At 45.9% G+C, this 22,526-nt stretch overlaps 1 protein-coding gene across 2 annotated transcripts in view; it reads right to left on the reverse strand.

Moving 5' to 3' along the window:
- The window catches only part of KCNK10 (potassium two pore domain channel subfamily K member 10), a 134,248-nt gene extending 119,576 nt beyond the window's left edge, over nt 1-14,672 (reverse strand). The window contains exon 1 of one of the 2 annotated variants that reach the window (XM_043556790.1): nt 14,189-14,672. Coding sequence is in view for 1 of the 2 variants with exons in the window: in XM_043556789.1 (XP_043412724.1) it covers nt 10,618-10,669 (52 nt within the window). In the remaining variant the exon portion in view is untranslated. Of the gene's footprint in view, nt 1-10,617; nt 11,131-14,188 lie in introns of those variants that run through there. The other variant, XM_043556789.1, reaches the window with a different exon arrangement.
- Between the last annotated feature and the right edge of the window lie 7,854 nt (nt 14,673-22,526).

Genomic DNA, 22,526 nt, shown 5'->3' on the forward strand with positions numbered 1-22,526 from the left:
ATTATGAGACCATATATTCATTCCTTACATAAATCAACATCATACTGTCTTTCTAAAATATCATTTTGAGTAGCAGGTAATAAATAGGAAGGGTAAATGGAGTTCAGTGAATCACTGTTCTGTGGATAAGTGGGAAACGCAGAGTTAAAATCAACCAGGTTTCTGTACTACAGGATTATCAGAGGGGGTGTAGGGGTAGAGGTGAGAGCTCCAGCATGAACAGACAGGCCCAGTTTAAGTGACAGAACTACAAGGTAACTTTGTGCAAGTCGCTTGAGCTGTGTCGGACTTAGTCTCCTCATTCAGAAAGCAAGGACAATAATTCCATCTCTTTCTTTGAACTATAAAGAGGATTATATGAGATAATGACTATAAAGCACTTAGCAGAGGGCCTGGAACTTAGTATACATTCAATAAATAAGAGGGGAAAATGCTTACAGTAATTTTAAAATATAGCCTCAAATCCTTTGATACTCCTTGCTTCCAAAGTGAGCTTTGAGTTCATCCCAAGTATGAACTAAACTTAGTAATTCACATCTAACAAAAAGACTGTGGCTATAGTAACAATATGTGATTTCTGAGGTTGAATCATAAAAGGCATCGTCAATTCCACCTTGTTCTCTCTTGGATGGCTTGATCTGGGGGAAGCCACCCACCATGTCGGGAGGACATTCAAACAGCCTGTGGAGAGGGCCACATTGGCAGGAAATGAGGTTTCCCCCCAACAGTGAGCAGCAGTTGCAAGTCACATGAACACATCATCTCAGAAGCAGATCCCCCAGCCCCAGTCAAGCCATCGGATGACAACAGCCCCAGCCGACATCCGACCACAACCACGTGGTGGCTCCTGAGCCAGACCACCCAGCTAAGCTGTTCCTAAATTCCTGATCCACAGAAACTATTAGATAATAAATATTTGTTATTGGTTTAAGCCACCAAATGTTAGAGTTTTTGTCCCACAGCAATACCCACTCCTCAGGAAGGCATGAATGAACACATATCATTCTGTAGACCAACCATGAAACCCTTTTTTTTTTCCTCACAGTATCTGACAAGATTAACTTGTGTCTTATGGAACGCAATTTGGGAAATGCTGGTCCAGAACTTGACATTTTATAAAGCTTGTTCACACTTGTTATCTCATTTAATCATTTCAGCAACTGTGAAGCAGGTGCTGACTGTGATCTTTATTTTACCCAAGAGAAAACTTAGGCTCAAAAAGGTTAAGTGATTTGTCCAATTTATCATTCTAACTAATGCAATTGGTGGAACAAGAACTCAGACTCAAGTATTATGATTCCAAACTATATTTTTTTCTCTCATCTTTTCTCTGGTTTGACCAGAACAACCCAGGTTTTTGAAACCTGGGATAAGAATACTGACAGTCTAGGAGAGTCCCAGGGAGGGGGGCTGTGCAGTAGGCCATGCTCCCAGATGATCTGTATAATGAAATAGATGCTTCTCAAGCGGCTGGAGCTGTAGTGTTCCCTGACTTCTCAGAACAGGGGCCATGTCAACCGTGATAACAACATAATGCAGGTACACGGAGCCTTCACAATGCTCCAGGATGCTTTTGAGAGTTGGTATATATCACTTTATTTAACCCACATAATAAATCAGAGAAGTACAGGGAGGGTGTCATCATCTCCACCTTACATGTGAGGCTAAGTCACAGACAAATGAAGGTACTTGCCAAAATCCGCCACTAGTAAATGATACAGCTCAAACTGGGACCCAGGTGAACTAAGGATATCAAGCCATCAACATCTCAACCATCTCCTTTCCCATAAGAGTGGCAGAGCCAGTGCTAGAACCCAGATCCTTCCACCTTAAGCTCCAATCCTGTAGAGAGGGTAGCATCTAGTCCAGAAGCTAAGTTAAATAAATAGAACATACATTTAGTTCCACCAGGTTTCAAAGACGTATATGCTGAACCAGATATACCATAACTACTTCCCATATGGCCTCAAATTCCATCGAAAGAAATGAATGCCTTTGGCCCAAAGCAATATTCTCAACCAGTAGAATCTAGGAGTTGACCCAGGTTGGTTCATGGTTACAACGGATAACAACAGATTCCTCCAAATTTGCAGGCAAAAAGAAAAAAAAAAATAAGTTAATGGATAGAATCTTTTCCTTTCTAAGCTTTTTCTCCCATCATTTTTTCTTAAACATTTGGACCCTGCTTCCTTATCTCATCTGATAAAGGTGACTAAATGTTCAATTGTCAAATATCACACCTGATACCAAGCATCTCTATTCAGACTGTCAGGCTCCTATTACACTAAATTTGGTAAGTTACACTAGTTGTCTTTATCCTGAGAAAATACTTGATATTCGGGGGATCTACAGGCATTCTTACACATAAGAAACTCACTTTCCTGGTATTAAAATTGTTTTTAGAAATACAAATTAGCATTTGGGGCCATTGTGCAAAGGTCACCATGACTTCCAGATTCCTATCACTTGGGTAAATCTGCACTGTCTCTGTGGGCATCTCTTTTTAAATTGAAACACTACAAACACCCCTACATTGGGTAGATGAATGAAAAAAAATGGGATCCTCTGCATAAGAGATAGCGACTGAGGTCAGAACTCTGTGGGAGGGCAGGTGAGGGGTGAGGAGGGGTAAAGGAAGGAAGGAAGAAGGAAGGGAGATGGGAATGAGGGAGGTAAAGTTCCCTATGATGATGTGGTTTACATATTGCAGCAGTTAACTCTCCAAATCCTATGTTTCACTACCAGTCTAGTCTCCTTCAAAGTTCCCTCTGTGGCAGGGGAGGAGTCAAGGAACCAAAGTTGGTAGTATAGAAAATGGAATCCCCTGAAATCTTACCTACCTACCCTTCCACCCCACCTCTTATGCCCATCCGTCCAGCCTCCTCGGCTCTGGGAGTGGAGGAGGAAGAGAACGCAATTCCCCCCAACCCCCTTGCCGATGGTTCTGGCACTCACCACCACCGCCACCCCGACCCTAAATGGAGGATTTGAAAGTCAGGTTTCATTTTCAATTCACAGTACTCAGTCCCAGACACTTCTGAGGGGAGAAAAAAAAAAATCTCAAACTCTGTCTGCAAACCACAAATAAATGTTCTTGAAAGTAAAATATGAGGTTTTGTTTCTCCATGCTGGGTAACAGTAATGAGCCTAACTTACATAAACAGTTAAGTGTCCACTGACAAGACCACGAGGACCAGAGCCCAAAGGTGGATGAGGATGGTTCCTCTGACCACCGTAAAAAAAAAAAAAAAAAAAAAAAAAAATCTGCCAGTTGGGTGTAACTGACATTTAGGGAGATTCCAAAACCACGTCATGCAGAGCTGAGCCCCTGACTCTGTCTCTGTGTGCTTCATCTTGTAAGTGCCGTTTAGAACAGAATCTGAGTACAGCAGAAGCTTCTCCTTTTAATTCACCTTTATGCTTCAGCCAAGAAAGCTGTCCAAACTGAAACCTCCTAATTGGCTCTCAGTAAAATGGCTTCATTCTGTTTCATTAAACTCTTCTAATTCTCTATGGACTAAAAGTCACAATAAAATAAAATAAAACAAAATAAAATAAAATAAAATAAAATAATCCACTATCTCTATAACCTTTTTCTTGCCAACAGTGGGCCCCCAGTTCTGTGCCATAGGAGATACCCTTCACACCATATCGCAGGTGTGGTTGAAGTCTCCCAATTTGGGGCAAGATGCACCTTGTATTTTTTTAATGCATCTGACTTATGATGCTAATATACAGCCTGTTATGGACTGAACTGTGTCCCCTGCAAAATTCATATGTGGAAACCTTAACTACCAACATGACTGTATTGGAGATAGGGCCCTAAGGGGGTAATTAAGGTTAAATGAGGTTATGAGAGTGGGGCTCTAATTCAATAGCACTGTTGTCCTCTTTAGAAGGGGAAGCCACCAGAGTGCTGTCTCTCTACCTTGTGAGGGCACAGTGAGAAGGTGGCCACCTGCAACCCGAAGGAAGAGCTCTCATCAGACATCCACCCTGCCGGCACCCTGATCTTGCACTTCCAGTCTCCACAACTGTGAGAAAATAAATTTCCATTGTGCGAGCCACCCAGTCTGTGGTGCTTTGTCATGACAGCCCGAGGAGACTAAGAGCCAAAGCACAGATGTTTTTGGAAACAGGGTGAAGTAGCAAAATCAACCTGTCTTGTCTTAATGCCACTCAGCGAACACTGGGATGGGCAAAAGAACGGTGAAGCTCCCTCAGACACTGCTGGAAAAGAACCCCGAACCAAATCTTGGCCCAGACGATCTTTGGAACATTTTTTCTTTTTACTTTCTAGGATAATTGTGGTGATTTGGGCACATTTATTAATCCCATTTGGAACGCTGATCTCCTGAAAGTTGGATGCTAAATCAAAAATAGATGGCTTTCTTTCCAGCAAGTCTAAGCTATACAAATGTGTGTCTGGAAACACATTAGCAAAGATAGCACTCAAGTGACCTTGATGGCCATAAGAGACTGAAATTTTTTTTAGCCAGGACAGTGGAAGTGAAATCCAAGGGTCTTCAACTGAACTCACGGGATAGAGTGCCAGCCAGTTTATGGCCTGCAGAAAACAGCCAGTGACTACCAACTCACTGATAGACTGAGAGCCTTTTTCCTCTAAATCTCTCAGAGACACTTCTGAATACACTTACGGGTAAAAGTCAATGAAAGCGTGTGGGATGGACAAAGACCCTGGAAGGGAGGAAGGCTTGAGGGAAATTGGCCTTGGCCTGAACTTTGAGGATCGAAAGGACTGGGTTGGCCCCCAGCTCTGCCTGTTTGCAGCCTTGGGCCTCTAAATAACTCATTTCCTCTTCAACAAACCTCAGGTTCCAATATCAACAAAAATAAGGTTGTTTCTAAAACAAATGAGATAACCTGTAAGAAGCGTTATGTAAACTGAAAAGCGCTAAACATGTACAAGATAGGCCTCTCTGGAATTCTGCATTCAGGTACTCACTAAAAACGCAGCTTTAAAAAAAAAAAAAACAAAAAACTAAAACCAGCTCCTTGGGCATCTGGGTGACTCAATCGGTTGAGTGTCTGACTTTGGCTCAGGTCATGAGCTCATGATTCGTGAGTTCTCATGCTTCGTGAGATCAAGCCACGCATTGGGCTCCATGCTGACAGCATGGAGCCTGCTTGGGATTTTCTCTCTGTCTCTCTCTGCCCCTCCCCCTCTCACGCTCTCTCTCTCAAAAATAAACAGACATTAAAAAAATAAAAATAATTTAAAAATTTAAAAACCCAGCTTCAGCTCTGAAGGTTTGCTTCTTTCTTAAGTGGATTTAAATACCTAAAAAGAGCTACTTGTCAATGGCTAACCTGAGCCGAATTTCTCATTGAATAGCAACCGTATCTTTGTCACCACCCTGCCCCAGCCCCCACCACATCCCCATTCAGCCTTTTCACTCCTGGTGACAGGGAGAACAGGAGGAAACAGTCTGCTGGAGACTTTTCGAGAGATGGGAGTTTGCAACAAGTGGAAATGTCTGTGTCCTTTCCAATACCCCGTTATACAGAAATATTCTTCCTTTCTCCTTATTTGTACTTTGCCGCTTGTAGCTTAGAGGAGTCCTGGAATTTCCTTCACGCACGAAGACTTAGAGATCCTCTCCACTCCAACCCCCCAACCATCTACTCATTCAGCAAAAGTCACTGAGTGTCTACTAGGTGCCAGGCTCTTCGTGGGGCACTGGGGACATGACAGTAACAAGACAGGGCAAGTTCCTGTTCATGAAGTTCATACGCTAGTGAGGGAGGCTGACATCAAATGAGACACATGAGTAAGAGGCTTTCGGACAATGACCAGTGCCGGGAAGACAACTGAATGGGCGACATAGTAGAAAGTGACAAGGCTGGGGAATGAGAGGGGAGGTCTTCAGATGGGACAAGGGAGCCCTTGCTAAAAAGGTGACCTTTGAGCTGACATTCAAAGGTGGAAAGGAGCCAGCCACATGAAAATGCGTTCTAAGCAGTGGAAAGTGCAAGTCCCTGAGACAGGACCAAGTTTGATCTATTTGAGGAACAAAAGGAAGCCAATGGCCCCAAGGTCAGATCGAAGGAGAGGGTTGAAGAGATAGGGTCAAAGAGGCCATGTCAATGGTCCCTTTGCACATGGGAGGGGCAATGAGAAGAAGTGAAATGAGCAGCCCAAAGTCACACAGCTAATTATTGCTACAGCTTATTCTAGAACCTAATTCTTTTGCCTCCAAATCCAGGGTTTTTTTACACCATATTGACCTGCTTGCCTTGAGGTGTGGGAATATTGTGTGCTGATCTTAATGCTTTTTAAAACCCCTTAAGATACATAAAAGCGGGGCACCTGGGTGGCTCAGTCGGTTAAGCGTCCGACTCTTGATTTCGGCTCAGGTCATGCTCTCGTGGTCGTGAGATCCAGACGAGGCTCTGTGCTGAGCGTGGAGCTTGCCTGGGATTCTCTCTCTGCTCCTCCCCCACTTGCACACTCTCTCCCTCTCTCTCTCTCTCTCTCTCTCTCTCAAAATAAATAAACATTAAAAAATATACATAAAAGCAGCAAGCCAATCCCAGTTTTCAGCAAAAAACCAACAGGTGATCCCAGTGATTTAAAATGCACATAAGTTTGGGGTGCCTGGGTGGCTCAGTCGGTTGAGCGTCTGACTTCGGCTCAGGTCATGACCTCGCGGTCCGTGAGTTTGAGCCCCGAATCGGGCTCTGTGTTGACAGCTCGGAGCCTGGAGCCTGCTTCAGATTCTGTGTCTCCCTCTCTCTCTCTCTGCCCTTCCCCCACTCATGCTCTGTCTCTCTCTCTCTCTCTGTCAAAAATAAACGTTAAAAAAATTAATAAAAAATAAATAAATAAAATGTACATAAGTTCTCCTACAAAAGCCAGACTTGGTGCCATTCAACTTTTTCTGAGGTCCTACACAAGCAGTAACTATTTGTCATAGGCTTAGCTTTACAAATATGGAGGAAGGCCACAGCTCACCGGAGAATAATCATTTTACATTTAGGTCTTCGTTTTGCACCTAAACCTCTTGACAGTGCTTTGCTTAATTCACGCAAGGGCAATCAAAACCAATCTGCTCTCAATCCGCCTTCATTCTGTGCTATTAAATTGTCAGGTAATGGGGCTGTAAGGAAAACATCATAATTACAACCTCCTTCCACAATCTGTGAGCACCTCCACCTGAAGGTTCGAATCTGTTAATACTCACAACCTACAGTCTGTGGAAGTGTCCCTCTCCTTTTCTGTTATAATGCTAGGTTCCCCTTCATCTCTGACCTGCTAAAATACACTTGGTCTGCGTAGCCCCGACTTCCAAAGAACAGACCCAAAGTCTGTCCAGTGGCCAGTGACTGGCCCACCAGAGGTAGAGGCGGAGATTCTATTTGGCTAGATGGGCTAATGGAGCAAGGACTGAGTAGGAAAGGCATTCTTCTTCCTCTCCCTCCCCCTCCTCTTCCTTCTTCTTCTCTTTCTCCTTACAATGAGCTTCTCCAGCCCCTGAGCTCTGGGAGCCTCACCAGACAAGAGCCAGAGGTCCCAACAACTTAAGACATAGACTCAAAGAATGTATAAGGACCCCTGTTCTTGGGGCGCCTGGGGGGCTCAGTCAGTTAAGCGTCCAACTTCAGCTCAGGTCATGATCTCACGGTCTGTGAGTTCCAGCCTCGTGTCAGGGTCTGTGCTGACAGCTCAGAGCCTGGAGGCTGCTTCAGATTCTGTGTCTCCCTCTCTCTCTGCCCCACCCTCCTCATGCTCTGTCTGTCTCTCTCTCCCAAAAATAAACATTAAAAATTAAAAAAAAAAAAACAAAAAGGACCCCTGTTCTAGTCCAACAGCACCACACACTACCTGTGTGATCTTGGGTAAGTTACTCAACCTCTCTGTTCTTTAGTTCCCCCACCTGCAAAATTAGGCCAGTATCTTCTTAAGTTTAAATAAGAGCAAATAACATTCTTCTAGTTAAATTGTAACAAATTAGTTAATAATAAACTATTTTTTAATGTGTGTAGAGCACATGGTTCCATACAGGTGTGAGATATACCACCCTCACTCCCTTACTCTCTTCCTGCCTCCACCTCCTGGCTAGAAAAGACTACTGCCACGCCCACCTGCAAGAACGATCGTTCATGAAGTCAGAGCATCTTACTGGAAGGTAGTTCAGTGGCACCCTGATGGCCATCAAGTGGGGCCAATACCACCGCAGAAGTATATCATGAGAATAATTGCATGAAATAATGTGCATGAAACACCTGCATGCAATGATGTCTCATTAAATGTTGGTCTTTTTATTGGAGTCTTTTCATTTTTAGCACCATCCGTTGTGACTGTAGATGCTACTTGTGCACTTCTCCACTGTTGTCAGGCTGTAACATGTTGGATTCATCTGTGTTTATCACTGTCATATGTAGAGAGAGAGAACGACGATTATCCAGAAACGTATTCTCAAAACCAAGGCAAGCTTCACAGCCCTCCATCCCGACCAGAGTTCCCTGAAGATGTCAGTATGATCGTTTAGACAGCTGCCCACCTGACACACCTCAGGGACATCTCCCAGTCAACAAGTTTCAGACTGAACGCTCGAGCTTTCCTGCAAGACTGGTCCTGCCCTCGCGCTGTCTTCCCGGTTCTTCCAATGACTCCACCTCCACGCTGCATTCACACAAAACCTGTTGATTTTCTTTCTGCCTTCCAGAGCTCCCTACCCCATCCACTTTTCCATTACCACAGCCACTACCCTGGTCCCTGTCACCATGGTGTCAGGTCCCTAACATTCACCCGAGCCACACAGCGCTTGTTTGGAAACGGAGTTCAGACCATACCTCTTCTCAGCTTGAAACCTTTCAGGGGCTTAAGATAAAGACAACACTCCTGTCCCCACCCCACAATCCTACCCTACCTACAACAACATGAGGCTGTTGGGGTCTGACACTATGGATCCACCAGCCACACCTCAAAAACACATGCTCTCTTGCTCTCCACGCTAGCCATGGAAACTGCCTTTCACTCCCTCAGATACACATGTTCCTTCTGCCGCAGGGCCTTTGCACTTGCTGTTTCCTCTTCTGTGTCAGTTCACCTCCTCGGTAGCCAATTAAGCCCTACATATCTTCCAGGTCTCAGTACAAGGGTCTGACTACCTTCCCTGACTGCTCACCTTCCCTGATCCTTGTCAATCTCTTCTACACTTTCTTAAAACCCCGATGCACTCCTTCATGGAATGTACATAAACATACAATTAGGCACTCTTCTGTGCATTGACTGATTTAGGTCTACGTCCCTCACTATAAAGTCCAAGAAGACTTGTTCTATACTATTCTGACTATATCTCCAGGGACAGCATTTGCTAAGTAGTGGGCATTCAATAAATATGTTTTGCAGGGACCAAAATAAAATTAAAAAAAAAAACAAAACAAAAACAAAAAAACAAGGCATACTTTCCAGAGATCAACAGACAAAAACTGGGTTGGGTTTGGGTTGTATTAAGGTGTAACAGCTTCAGTGTTGAAAACAGGCAACACATCTTCACTCGTGAATAGCCAGTCGGCTTATAATACATTTACTCAACAAATAAGTGGGTTTCTGCTTTTCTGGTCTGGAGAAAAGAATAAATGCCCTCGCAAAAACAAACAAACAAAAACAACCAAAAAAATATTAAACGCACATACACATCAGATAAACAAATTTCAACCCAACACACACAGAGTTGTTGCCTAGCCCAACCCAGCTTCAGAGGAGGCTGGGAGAAATGATAAAACGCATTCCTGCGAAAACCGGACACTCGGTTGCAACTTGTTCTGCTCGCCTGGCCGTCATTCAAGAGGGGCCTTAACATCTGTATGCTAATTACAGACACGGTGGTCGACGCTAGGCACACACAAATCTGTCTTGGTCGCTCTCTTTTGCGCCAAGGGAACGCTGTCCAACATTCATTAGAGCTTGTAGACCACACTGCTGCTCAGGCGGACACGCTGCGCGCCCCCTCCCCAGCCCTTGCCAGCCCCACCCTTCTCGCAAACCCCTTCCCCCTCCCACTTCTAGTCCTGTCTGAGCCAAACTAGCTGTCTGGTTTGGTAATAAGATTGAGAGAAGACTCGGAAGGCCCTGGGGGCTCCATTATGCCCTGTGCCTTAGGAGAAGGGCCACCTCCAGGGACCGGTGCTGCAGATCCGAGCCTCACTTGCTGCCAGGAAACCTTTCCCACCGAGGACACCCTGAGCAGGCTGCGCAGCTCCAGATCCAGGGGGAGGCACCCCACCCATCTGCCAGAGAGACAAAGATCACCAGAAACAAAGGACACACACACACAGACACGCACACACAAAGTCAAAAGCAAATACCGACACTTGGTGTGAATTCAAGCCAAAGAGCCGGCTTGGTGTATCTTTAAATAGGTTTTGAGACAATCCAGGAGGGACAATGATTATGTGGTAATGACAGGCACTATCTGGGTTTGGAGCCCACGCTGCCTCCGCCCTCCTCCCACCCGCGCTGCGGTTCCCAGGCGCATTTTCCAGCCTCAGGACACACGCTGCCGGGAGCAAGAGTGCTTCCACTCACGGAAGCGCGCGCGCGCAGGAGGTGGAGGCAGGACGAGGGCCGCCCAAGTAGGAAATACCAACCTTTCGGATCCCAGTTCACCTGTTTTCTTGGAGTCTCGATTGGAAATTTCATGGCTCCGTTGCCCAGAAGGGGAGGAGATGAAAAGAATCGAAATAATAATAAAGTCCTCAAGCTTTACACGCCTCGGTACGGCAGTCCAACAAAACAATCTCCAAGGATGGGGGAGCCTTGGACTGGCTCGTGGAGGAACCCCGGAGAAAGATAAGTGGAAAAGACTGGCTAAGGAGACACTGGAAACGGCTTAGGTGTTGGCACCGGCGGAAGGGTGGCCAGCTGCAGCCCCCTGGGTGAAAGGAAAAGTAAGACTGGCGAGGGGTGGATGGAGAGGGAGGCTCGGGAAGATAAAAGAGCCAAGCTGCTTCCCAAACGCGGGGGCGGCAGGTGGGGGGGCTGAGCAGCCGGAGGGCCGGCGCGAGGGAGAAACCCACTGCAGTGTCACTCCAGCCCCCGAAGGCGTGTGCGCACACACTCCCGCACACACTCACTCGCCCGGGCGCGCGCTCCGGCGGGCACGTCAGCCTCGCTCGGCCGCGCACCGCGCACACGCCCCACCCCGGCCGCGGCTCCTAGCCTCCCCCCGCCCCGGGCGACGCCCCCCACTCCCCACCCCCCGAAAGCCATTGGACGGAGGGGTGGCGCGGCACCCGGGGAGCGCGCCGCGAGGGCGACCCTCCCCGAAGCGCGCCGCGGACGCCGCGCCACGGCGGGAGAGCGCGCGGCGGGTGGAGGCGCGGGGCCACGGCGGCGCGCGGGGCTCCCGGCGCCCGGGCGGGAGCGGCGGCCGGCGGCGGACTTGCCCGCGGGGCGGCGGCGGCGGGCGCGGCGCGGCGGCCGGAAGCCGCGGCGGGGCGGGGAGCGGGCGCCGGGCGCGCCGCTACTTACTGGCTCGGCCGGCCGGCGGGCGGGCAGGCGTGGAGGCAGCCGCGGCGCGCTCGGTGGAGTTGCAGCCGGAGACACGCTTGGCTGCCTGGAAGGCGCAGCAGGAGGCGGAGGGAGGGCCTCGGCCGCCCCGCCGCAGACCTCGGCCTCGGGGGTGACCTCTTGCCACCCTGGGCGCGCACACACACACCTTTTTTTTTTTTTTTTTTCCTCACTTCATTTTTTCACTCCAGTCCCCCGCCCCGCGCCCGGTTCTCCCGCCTGCGCCCCGAACCCGCGTCCCCAGCGCACTCGAAAGAGGCCGGTGCCAGCCATGAGCCTTTTGTTCTGGGACCGCTCCGCGTTGGCCGCGCTCTCCCCACCCGGAGAAGCTCGCTCCCCAGGCGCAGCCCGGTCCCTTCCCCAGCTACCTGCAGCCCAGCTGGGGCCGCTTGCTCGGAGGCGGGGGAGGCGGCTGGAGAGAGACGCCACGACCCCAGAGGAAACTGGAGTTGCCAAGACCTAGCGGCCCCGGGAGCCCGGGGGCCCAGCCCGGGCAAGTGCAAAGGAACCCCACACATGTTCCCGGAAAGAGGCTGAACCTGGCGCCTCTCCTCTACCCCAGCTCTCACTGAAGCCGCACAGGGGCTTTCCGTGAGGCCTCGATCTCCAGAAGAGCCAGGTGGTGCTGAAATGCTCTCGAACGGGCCACTCGAAGTACCAATATGAATGATGCTTACAAATTATTTCGGCTCCTAGCAACAGAGACTTGCACTTAGTAGATGTTCAAGAAACACTCGCTAAATGAAGGCATGAGCTGCATGAAGTAGTGTTGGACAGAAAGTAGTTTAAATTCCTGTCCATTCACTGTCCACTCGACCTGTATCTTAAGCCCCTTCTACGTGCCATCACTGTGCTAGGTGCTGACCGTGTGGCAGAGACCGGCACAGGTATGGACCTTGCTTCCGTGGGTCTTACTGTCGAGTGCCCACGAGTCCGGTTAGATTTGTCGTTGCCCTTAATTATGAACAAGAAAGTGACTACCAGGCTCATTCCCAAGACTGCCTGCTACGGTCCTGAACCCCTACGTTGGCAGTTGCCACTCTAGGGCACCTTGAGGCCTCTGGGAGCCCTGTTTCAGCAGCGTCCTTCCCATCCCCTGCAGTCACATCCAGGTTTCTGAGTCCCAGGGCAAGATCCACAGAGGTCCACTGTCATCTGTGGGAAGGGCTGGTAAGTGCTTTGTCACTGACTCTGCAGGCTGCTGGGACTGGACTCCCGAGTTCAACGCAGACCCCATCCAGGCAAACCTGGTCCCAGTCTGATGGCGATACTCTGACCCCTCAGCCCTTTGGGAAGACACAGGTTCCCAAGGCACTTAACAGCCACCTTCTCTGGGAGTCCATTTCCACACTTTGTTTCCCTCTACAAGAAGTGCAGGAGGATGGATGAGACACGGAAATCAGACAAACAAGGAATTTCTGCTTCTCCAGCCATGACCCCAGAAAAATTCTGTCCCAAAACCCAAAGTGAGCTGCTTCTAAGCTCCTGAAACAGCCTTCAGAGGTTCACTCTGCTCTCTCCTTAACTGCTCACAGGCAGGAGGGCCCGAGCCCAGTCACTGCAATGCAATATTTTTCCCTGCATCTGAGTCAGAGAGAGGTGCCCCCAGAGAAAGATACCCTCTCCCCCAAAGCCTCTGAGAATAGGGAAGAAAGACTGAAATGTATCAAATGGCCCCTCACAGCCTCATACTTCTCTGTATTTATCTTCCCTGAGTCATGTTGAAGAAGCTCTAACCAGCCTCATTTTACAGATGAGAAGATCAAGGCCCAGAGAGGTAAAGGAACACACCCAAGGTCACAACACGGAGATTCTAACCCAAGGGAGCTCATCTGGCCCCTGCACCGATAAATCTGACCCTGAAGCCCTCAGATAGGATCTTTGGGTCATGAAGATCTAAATACTCTATTATCTAGGATCCCAGCCCTTCCTCCTTTGCAAAATGAATTGGGCTACCCTGCTGCCCTGAGGTCTACATCGGGGAATTAGTTTAATATCCAAGGCAAATTCCCCTGGCGCAAAATGTAGCCCTAGGGTGCATCATTCAGTCAATCAACAAACACGTATTGAGCAGGTCTTATGGATGAGACAGACTGGAGATTTCCCTCAGAAGTTTCATGGGGCCCTGGGAGAACCTTGTCCCAGAAAGGCATCAGCAGGACCGTTATTTGGAGGCTTAGGCAGGTTTCAGATGGACCTGCTGGGGTGAAGGAGTAGGATCAGGGGTCTGAAGTGCCTGATGTGGGTTGAAGACTTGTGGGTTGAAGTCACAGGCCCTTAGGATCTCTCTGCTAATTCACCGCCCCCCCCCCACCCCACACCCCAACCTCTGGGGCTTTCTCTTTCCTCCACTTTCACTCTCCCTTCTCAGTATGTGGACAACACAAATGGGGGAGGGGTCCACCAAAAATTAAGTAAATAAGTAAGTCAGTAATGCCAGCACAACCTCCCCAAATGCGCCTGACACCAAGCCCCGCTCCTAAAGTGCGTATGTGGAAAGGGCTGTAGGGGCTGGAGGGTGTAAAGGAAGAGCCCCCCCCCACCCCGCAAGAAAAACAACTTAGCACATTAACCCTTTGTGTTTCTGCAACCCCCTTCCACCGCCGCCGATTCTTCCCCCTTGGTTATTACGCACTAGATTCCACTTACCCCAAGGAGGAAAGAAGCGAACTGTCTAGAGAAAAAACATCCAAAACAGATGCCGCGCGGAGCGGTTCCCTCTCCCTCTGTGCCGCCGCAACTTCCATGGCTATTGCTGCGGGCGGGTTAAGTCTGGTGGAGAGAGACCGCCTCGGGTTCCTGCGGCAGGAAAACAAAGCATCGTGGCGCAAAGTCTGCCCGCACTGGCCGGGCCCCGCCAGCAGCCCCGGGCCGGCGGCGGCCGCGTCCTGGGCGCATTCGGTGGCAGAGGGCGCAGATCCCCGCCGGGGAAGCGTCGCAGCGGGTCGCCCCGGCCTCTGCAGCTCAGAACCTCCAATAGTTGTCGCACCACTTTAACGATTGCCTGGTGGCCGGGCGCGGGAGGGCTGGGGGAAGCCGGAAAACCCCAGTCACCTCCCGCGAGGAAGTTTTCCGAGAGTTGGTGGCTTTGCTACCCCCTCCTCACGCCGCAGTCCGGGATGGGTGTGAGAGCCGAGGGGTGCTGCCTGCCGCTTTGGGGAGTCGGTCTCTCGGGGAGGGCGGGGGGGGCGATGGCAAAGAACATCTCAGCCGGAGAAGAGTTGAACACGGATTCCGGGGTGATACCGGAGAACGTCCTGGACAGAGAATCGCAGGGAGTGATGAAGCAGCTTGGGGAATCCTGCCTGGTGCCGGCTTGGCAAACAGACGCGGGAGGACAGATCTGATTAGACTCCACTTTGAACTCACGAATACCAGAATGAATTCACTAATCTGCTTTGAATTGTTCCCCTTTGGTTTCATCATTTCTCCCTGAAGTCCAGAAGAAATCCCCACCTTCCAAGATCTTCCCCCACCCCCCCCCCCCCGCAAGACATCTTCAGGTCTCCTTCTCCAAAGCACTGCAGAGAAGTTTCCGTGTCCTTCTGTGAGGATACCCCCCCAACACACACACACACACACACACACACACACACACGCACACGCACCCTGTGGATACCCACTCTGGTAGAACTAACAAGGTTATGCGTTCAAGTTAACTTGAATCTCTCCTCCCAAAAATGTTTCCCCCAGTGAAGTTTCCACTTTGTTCTAAGCATTTAATCACGCCTACATTTGGCTTCATGTCCCAACCAGCATCTGCAAAAACACACCCTTAAATATATGTTGCTGTAATCTCAGATTCTGCTTTTGGCTTGGAAAAGCTGGAGTCACATCAGTAGCTAAAGGGCAGAGGGTATCATATGTCATACTGCTCAATAGCAAACTCTGTGTGCTAAACCCTGAAGATTTATTTTGGTGACTCAAACCTCTGATTGCGGATTAATGAAGACAGCATATTATGAACTCCAAACAAGTTGTACTTAAAGCATCACGCTGACGAGCATGTTTCATAACTAGGAACTGCTTTCCTCTTCCCTTGTAAGTTTCTGTATTTTAAATTTTGGTCCTTAAGAAAATATTGAGTTCCCATAAGGCACCATGCCCCACGTTTTACCAAAAATGCACACACCTATAATCCTGCTTTCTTTAAAACACGTTTTAAGGTGATTCCCTCTCTCTGGGTTACCGCCAAAACATAATCCCACATAATTTTTCTGAGATGGCGCTGAAATTTTTTGGTTTTCCCCTCAACTTTTTATTCTTAAAATTTCTGAACACGCAGAACAGTTATAGGTGTTTGGTAAAAACCAGGATGCTGTCAAAGATTGCATTTGTTTGTTATTTCTAGTGTATTTTATTCCAGAAAAGTCCCTTCATTTTTTTTTTTAATGGCATTGACTTTTTTTTTAAGAATCCAAATTCATTTGCTTTCTGGTAATGTTTATGTCAGGATGTAGCTAAACATAAGTCAACTTACTGACCACGGCAGGTCAGTGAAAGAACTCAATACCTTCTGTAAATTCAGTGTCCATGACAATATCCATGGGAGAGAACACAGTTGTATCCCTGCTTTCTCACGTTTCTCCCCTAGACTTAGTCCTAGCCTTAGTTGAAGAACTTATCTCTGTTTCTCATCCCCCAAAAGGCCATGGTTCAGGGAGGAATGAATGAGTGCTTTCACATATGTACACCAAGTAGACAGGTACATATGGTATTTTACTAAATTTAAAAACAAGAATTCAGCAAGGTTACAACCATAACAAATGAGCCCAGATTTTTGTATCATTCTAGGAACATTTTAACTGGAACCAAAATGTTAAAGCGCATACAAGTCATACATGTTCTCTACAACCTATTTATTTATGGTGAGTCTCATGCCAAAGCCTTTCAGCTTACAAAGAGTTGAAAATCTTTTAGAGGGACCCTACTTTCCCAACATATTGACAGATGCTTCTCTCAGGAAGCCAATGAAAGGCGTGGGAAAGTCTGACCGATAGAAAAGGTTTGGCTCAGGATGGGGTGGGACACAGTCTCAGTGTCCAATGGGAAGGTTTAAAATATATTTACTTCATTTTTGCTCTTTTATAGCAAATATTTGTTTGGCTGAAAATGGTTACAACAGGGGCGCCTTGGATGGCTCACTCGGTTGAGCATCCAACTTTGGCTCAGGTCATGATCTCATAGATAGGGAGTCAAGCCCCACATCAGTCTCTGTGCTGACAGCTCAGAGCCTGGAGCCTGTTTCAGATTCTGTGTCTCCCTCTCTCTCTGCCCCTCCCCCATTCTCACTCTGTGTCTCTCCCTCTCTCTCAAAAATAAAATAAACATTTTTTAAAAAATGGTTTTTAATTTAAAAAAAAAAGAAAATGGTTAGAACAAATGTAGTGTGAGAACTTTCCTCTCCTACGAATAATGCATCTAAGTGTTTGCTGAATCATAGAAGGAGATTTGGAAGAGGTCATTTCAAGATACTTCCTGGTTCAATTTTCTACTTCTAAATCGGGTTCCAATTGAAATGACCATTGAAGAATAGTAAATACATCTAATGAAAGACATTTCAAACCCTGTATTCAAGGGCTCTTTTTAAGTTTAAGAAACTCTGCTACGGTCAAAGTTTTTCTTACTTCCAGTCTAAATCTCTGCCTTCTTTAAATTTTTCAATACTTATATGAAGAGAATGATGCCCTTTCAGTTACTTTTATATATTAGAGATGAAATTGTCCAATGCCTTCTTCTTCGTGTAATTTCATGTAACTTCAGGTAACTTCATCTACCCTTCTACCAGTATATACACGAATTTGGCCAACTCATACTTTTCTTAATAGTATCTTTGGGGTTTTTTTGCAAGATTTTATTTTTTTTTAATTTTTTAAATGTTTTTATTTATTTTTGAGACAGAGAGAGACAGAGCATGAGCAGGGGAGGGGCAGAGAGAGGGGGAGACACAGAATCCGAAGCAGGCTCCAAGCTCTGAGCTGTCAGCACAGAGCCTGACACGGGGCTCGAACTCATGGACTGTGAGATCATGACCTGAGCCGAAGTCGGACGCTTAACCGACTGAGCCACCCAGGCGCCCCTTGCAAGATTTTATTTTTAAGTAATCTCTACACCCAACCTGGAGCTAGAACTCACCACGCTGAGATCAAGAGTTGCATGCTCCACCAAACAAGCCAGCCAGGCACCCCACTTAAAAGCATCTTTTTTACTACAAATTTCAGAGACGAGCATCAATGTCTCTCTAAGCCTTGGAGCACCTAAGTGTCTCAGTCAGTTAAGCGTCTGACTTTGTCTCAGGTCATGATCTCCTGGCTTGTGGGTTTGAGTCCCATGTCGGGCTCCACGCTGACAGTATGGAACCTGCTTGGAATTCCCTCTCTCTCCCTCTCTTTCTGCCCCCCTCCCCAACTCACGCTTTCCCTCTCTCTCTCTCTCTCTCAAAATAAATAAACTTCTTTAAAAATTTTTTAAATCTGTCTAAGCCTTACTGAGTTTCCCCGTCTATAAAATAAGGATAAGTAATAAGTACAAAGTATTCGGCCAACTTACACGTATTTTAGCCAGCCATCCTCTTCAGTAGGAAGTACAACCACGCAGGGGAATTTGCGAGGCTTCATTCAGTTTCTTCATCTACACAATGGGGTACTAAATGTCTGGCTAGTTTTACCTCTAGGGTTGCTTAAGGAGACAATAGATATGAAAGTACTTTGTAAACTATGCAGACATTTACAAATGTACGGGATCATTCTTAGTACGTAATCCATCAGACTGTTCTTACCCTGCCAGGCACATAGCAAGCACTTGTTAAAATTACCCCATTTATTTCTCATAACAATCCTAGGAGATGGTTACTATTATCATCCTGACTTCACTTAAAACAAAACCTGACATGTATTAGGCACCTACATATTTGTTAAGGGGGAAACTGGAGCTCAGAGGGGACAACCGTTTGTCTAAGTAAACATGGCTAGTTCGGAATGGCAGTAGAACTCAAACCAGGCCCCCATTCATCTCTAGATCAAATTACCATTCGTTACCCAGAGCTAATCACATAAAGTTATCTTGATCTCTGGAGTAGTCAGTTTCACTCAAAATGGTAGCCTAAACCATCTCTATCCTTTTCCCATTGCATTGACATCGCCCTATGCTTTGGGGTTCTTTATATTCTCCCCCCTTAAAGTGACTATGAATCTTAGGCCATCAGGCATCATCAAACAGATAAAAGAAGTATTGGGGAAAAGGTGTAGGAAAGGAGGTGGGATAACCTTTGTTATTGTCCCTGAAGTCACACCAAACCATACCAAACATGTGGCCATCTTGAAGTAGTTAGTCAGATAAACAGCCTTGTTGAAATTACTTTGATCCTTCCAGGTCTTACCCACTTCTGCACAACCACATTATGTTGCTAGGTCTGCTGGTCGATTAATAATGCTGATTATGGAAAGAGGATCTCCTTCCAGTTTACGTAATACTTTTATATTTAGATTCTGATACTGTGTTTTAAAAATAGCCATATAAAGTTCCTGATACATATTGAAATATTGATCCACTCAGACCTGCAAAATAATTACTGATCTGTACCATCCTTTTCATCAGGAATCAAAGTTAAGCTTTGATTTTAGCTTAGGAGTCTTATTATATCTTTTATGGAAGGTAATTCTTTTTAGGAGTCTTATTATATCTTTTATGGAAGGTAATTCTTTTTCATTTCTTTCTAAATATGGGGCATAATTCTTCAAAAAGAGTTTCCAAAGAGCCATATCCCTGGATTCCATAAAGTTCTAAGTGACTGTAACCTTCAGTTAGAAAGAACCCAACATTTTTAGAAAACCACCATCAATTACTATCCCGCCATCCATTGGACCAAAGTAAAATCTTGGCTCATCAGAACTCACTGAATTAAATCTGCCCTCAGCAACATCTTGGAAGGGTCAAAGACTATATTTGCTAGTATATACATAAGGTCGCTGCCAGTCTAGATGGCCACTGCTATCCTGTATGATAATATAAACAAAGTTCCTGCTAGCCTAAATGGCTATTAGTGAGGGAGGCTTTTTCCTCCCTCCAGTGGAAAAAGCACCATGGCACTGCCTTGATTTGTAGACAGTGCCTTTGTTCAAGTCAGAGGACACTCCTTGGGAATGCAGAGTCAAGTGGGGGAGGACATACTGATATCAGGAAGCACAGCACTGTGTCAAAAACTTGGAATGGACCTCAGCCCCCATTCGTCCCCTCAGCTTGGTGCAATGCAGAAACTTCATAACTGTATGTTCTGGCCCCTTACATAAGATATGTAGATGGATATATTGAGCAGGAGTATATGATGGGTTCCAATTATTCAAGGTCAATTTTGGGGAAAAAAATATTTAGTACTTTATACCATACATGAATTCAAATTAACTTTAAAGTACTTTATTACTATTTATTTATTCATATATATAATTATTATGTTTATCATTTCCAGACATGTTCAGGTTTTCTTGTTTTCCTTATTTTTCTCAGTTAGTAGAAGATCAAACTATCATAGCTCTTCAACATCCTAGCCATGTTCTTTCATGAAATCTATACCATTTGGCTTGAACTTCATATTACAGTGATGCCTCCACTGCTTTTGTGCCATGAATGATGGAAATAATAAATTTAATTCTAAAATATTAATGTTAAATATGTTTAATTATAAAATATCACCTTCTACTTCTGACCAGCTGCGTAAGTTGTTATTGTATTAGGAAAACTCCTGGGGTACCTGACTGGCTCAGTCAGTAGATCACAGGGCTCTCAATCTCAGGGTTAGGAGTTCAAGCCCCACACTGGGCATGGAGCCTACTTTTAGAAAACTAAAAATAAAATAGATGTTAAAAAATAGAAAAACTACTGAGAGGATGTGAAATTTACAGAGATTTTTTTGCTCTCTTCTACTTTATCCCTAGGAGATAGCATCACCTACTATTTTCTGTCTTTGATGCTGAGACTTTTATTTGTAATGCAGGCACATTGAAGATAGAGTGTCTTTTCTGGCAGATAGAATTTTTAAAGTTGACATCAGAGAGCTCGTTTATTAAATTTTATATTCAAAAGGAGATAACTGGAAGCTAGAGCATTTGTCCATTTTTCTTCCCTTTCTCCATGCAAAGCTACAGATTCTTACAATGTTTATACTGGCAGTGATCCCCAGTCCGTCGAACAAAGATGCAATTGCTTTAGAAAGTCTGAGCTTATTCCAGTGAGAAAGTTGAATCATAGAATGTAATCATTAGTAGAACGAACGTCAGACATCATGTATAAGAGCTTTCCAAACTTTCCTGGTAACAAAAAAAAGATTACATGGTCCAAATGCTTCTTCTGGAGATCCTGTTTCAATGGACCGAAGACGGTTGTCCGGGGATTTACTCCTTTAACAAGAGCCCCAAGTGGTTCTTTCACACAAAGTCCGTCACTGGAGGGGCACCTGGGTGGCTCAGTCGGTTAAGCCTCCCACTTAAGCTCAGGTCATGATCTCACAGTTCGTGAGTTCGAGCCCCATGTTGGTCTCTGTGCTGACAGCTCAGAGACTGGAGCCTGCTTCAGATTCTCTCTCTCTCTCTCTCTCTCTCTCTCTCTCTCTCTCTCTCAAAATAAATAAATATTTTAAAAAATTCAAAGTCTGGCATGGAGCCTGTAGCTTTACAGATTCAGCGATGGAGTTCTAAGAGGTAAGGTGACTTTCCCAAGGCCAAACAGCTGATCTGTGACAGAGTCAGAACTGGAACAGAAATATCCTGATAGGCCTCAAGCCTTCAGAAAATGGAATACCATGTTTGAGAAACATTTTCAAACATAGTGGACAGTGTGGCTTATGGGGGTAAAAAAGCAAAGGTGCATAACCAGAAATTTTAGTTATCTGAAACTCCTTGTTTCAGATGCAGCCTGGTTATTTGAGCACTTATGACACTCTTGTCCTTTATTTGCTGAACACATTCCTCCAACCCTTTCTCTGATTGGACTCATATGCTTGAATATGGCTAATGGGGCTCCCCTCAGTAACTTTGTACCTACCACCACCTCTGTCTTCTTCATTGCCCTCCTTAAAACTTTTATCAAACCTGACACATCTCCCCTGATTCACACTGCAAAATTCCTTCTCATGCCATTAATTCTATCATCTTTCCATTTTGTTGTCTCTTTTTGCATCTAACTCTGGTGCATGCTTATTCACATGAATGTTACACTTTTTGCATATAGGACAGCCGTCCAACTGGAAAGACCACCATGATAGAGACTAGAACTACCAATTCCTAGCCCCAGTCTTGCTGTTAATAAACTGTGTGATCTTGAGCAAGTCACTTAGCCTTTCTGAGCTGTTGTTCAAAGAAAGGGTTAAACTCTGGGATTCTGAGTCCTCTCTTTCTGTGTCTGCCCTATCTCTTTCAGAGAGAAAGGAACTATCTTTTCTAATTTATTTTTCTCTTTGCACTGGGCCTATTTTTATAAAGCTACATAGAGTGCTCATTCATTCAATAAATGCTGACACTTCCTTCCTTGGTCTAGTTTGACTTTCCTCCTCCCATCACAGATGGTGTATGAGCCACATATCTGATCACAGCTGACCTTTGTTTTTGGTAAGGACTAGATTTTTCAAAAATAGTACAAACTGTGTGTCTTTCCAATGTCACTATTCCTTTTCATGAAATGGCACATCCTGTTCCTTGGCTCTCCATATTTTCCATTAAAGCAAAACATTATTTCCACATGTCCCTTTTGCCTTACAGGTTCTTTTTTAATTTTAAGTATAGCATTCCTGATTTTTGAGTTGATCATATAATTTATTTATATCCCTGATGTGGATCTTAAAGAGGTCTGCTCACCTCTTTCTTTAAAATTTCCATTTGTAATTAGGTCTCTGTTCAGCTGTGGCTTGGATCATGCTCACTCATGTTTTTTTTTTTAATTTTTTTAATGTTTATTTACTTTTGAGAGACAGAGATAGACAGAGCATGAGCAGGAGGAG

Source organism: Prionailurus bengalensis, chromosome B3 (genome assembly GCF_016509475.1).
Source record: "Prionailurus bengalensis isolate Pbe53 chromosome B3, Fcat_Pben_1.1_paternal_pri, whole genome shotgun sequence".
Classification (NCBI taxonomy): domain Eukaryota; kingdom Metazoa; phylum Chordata; class Mammalia; order Carnivora; family Felidae; genus Prionailurus; species Prionailurus bengalensis.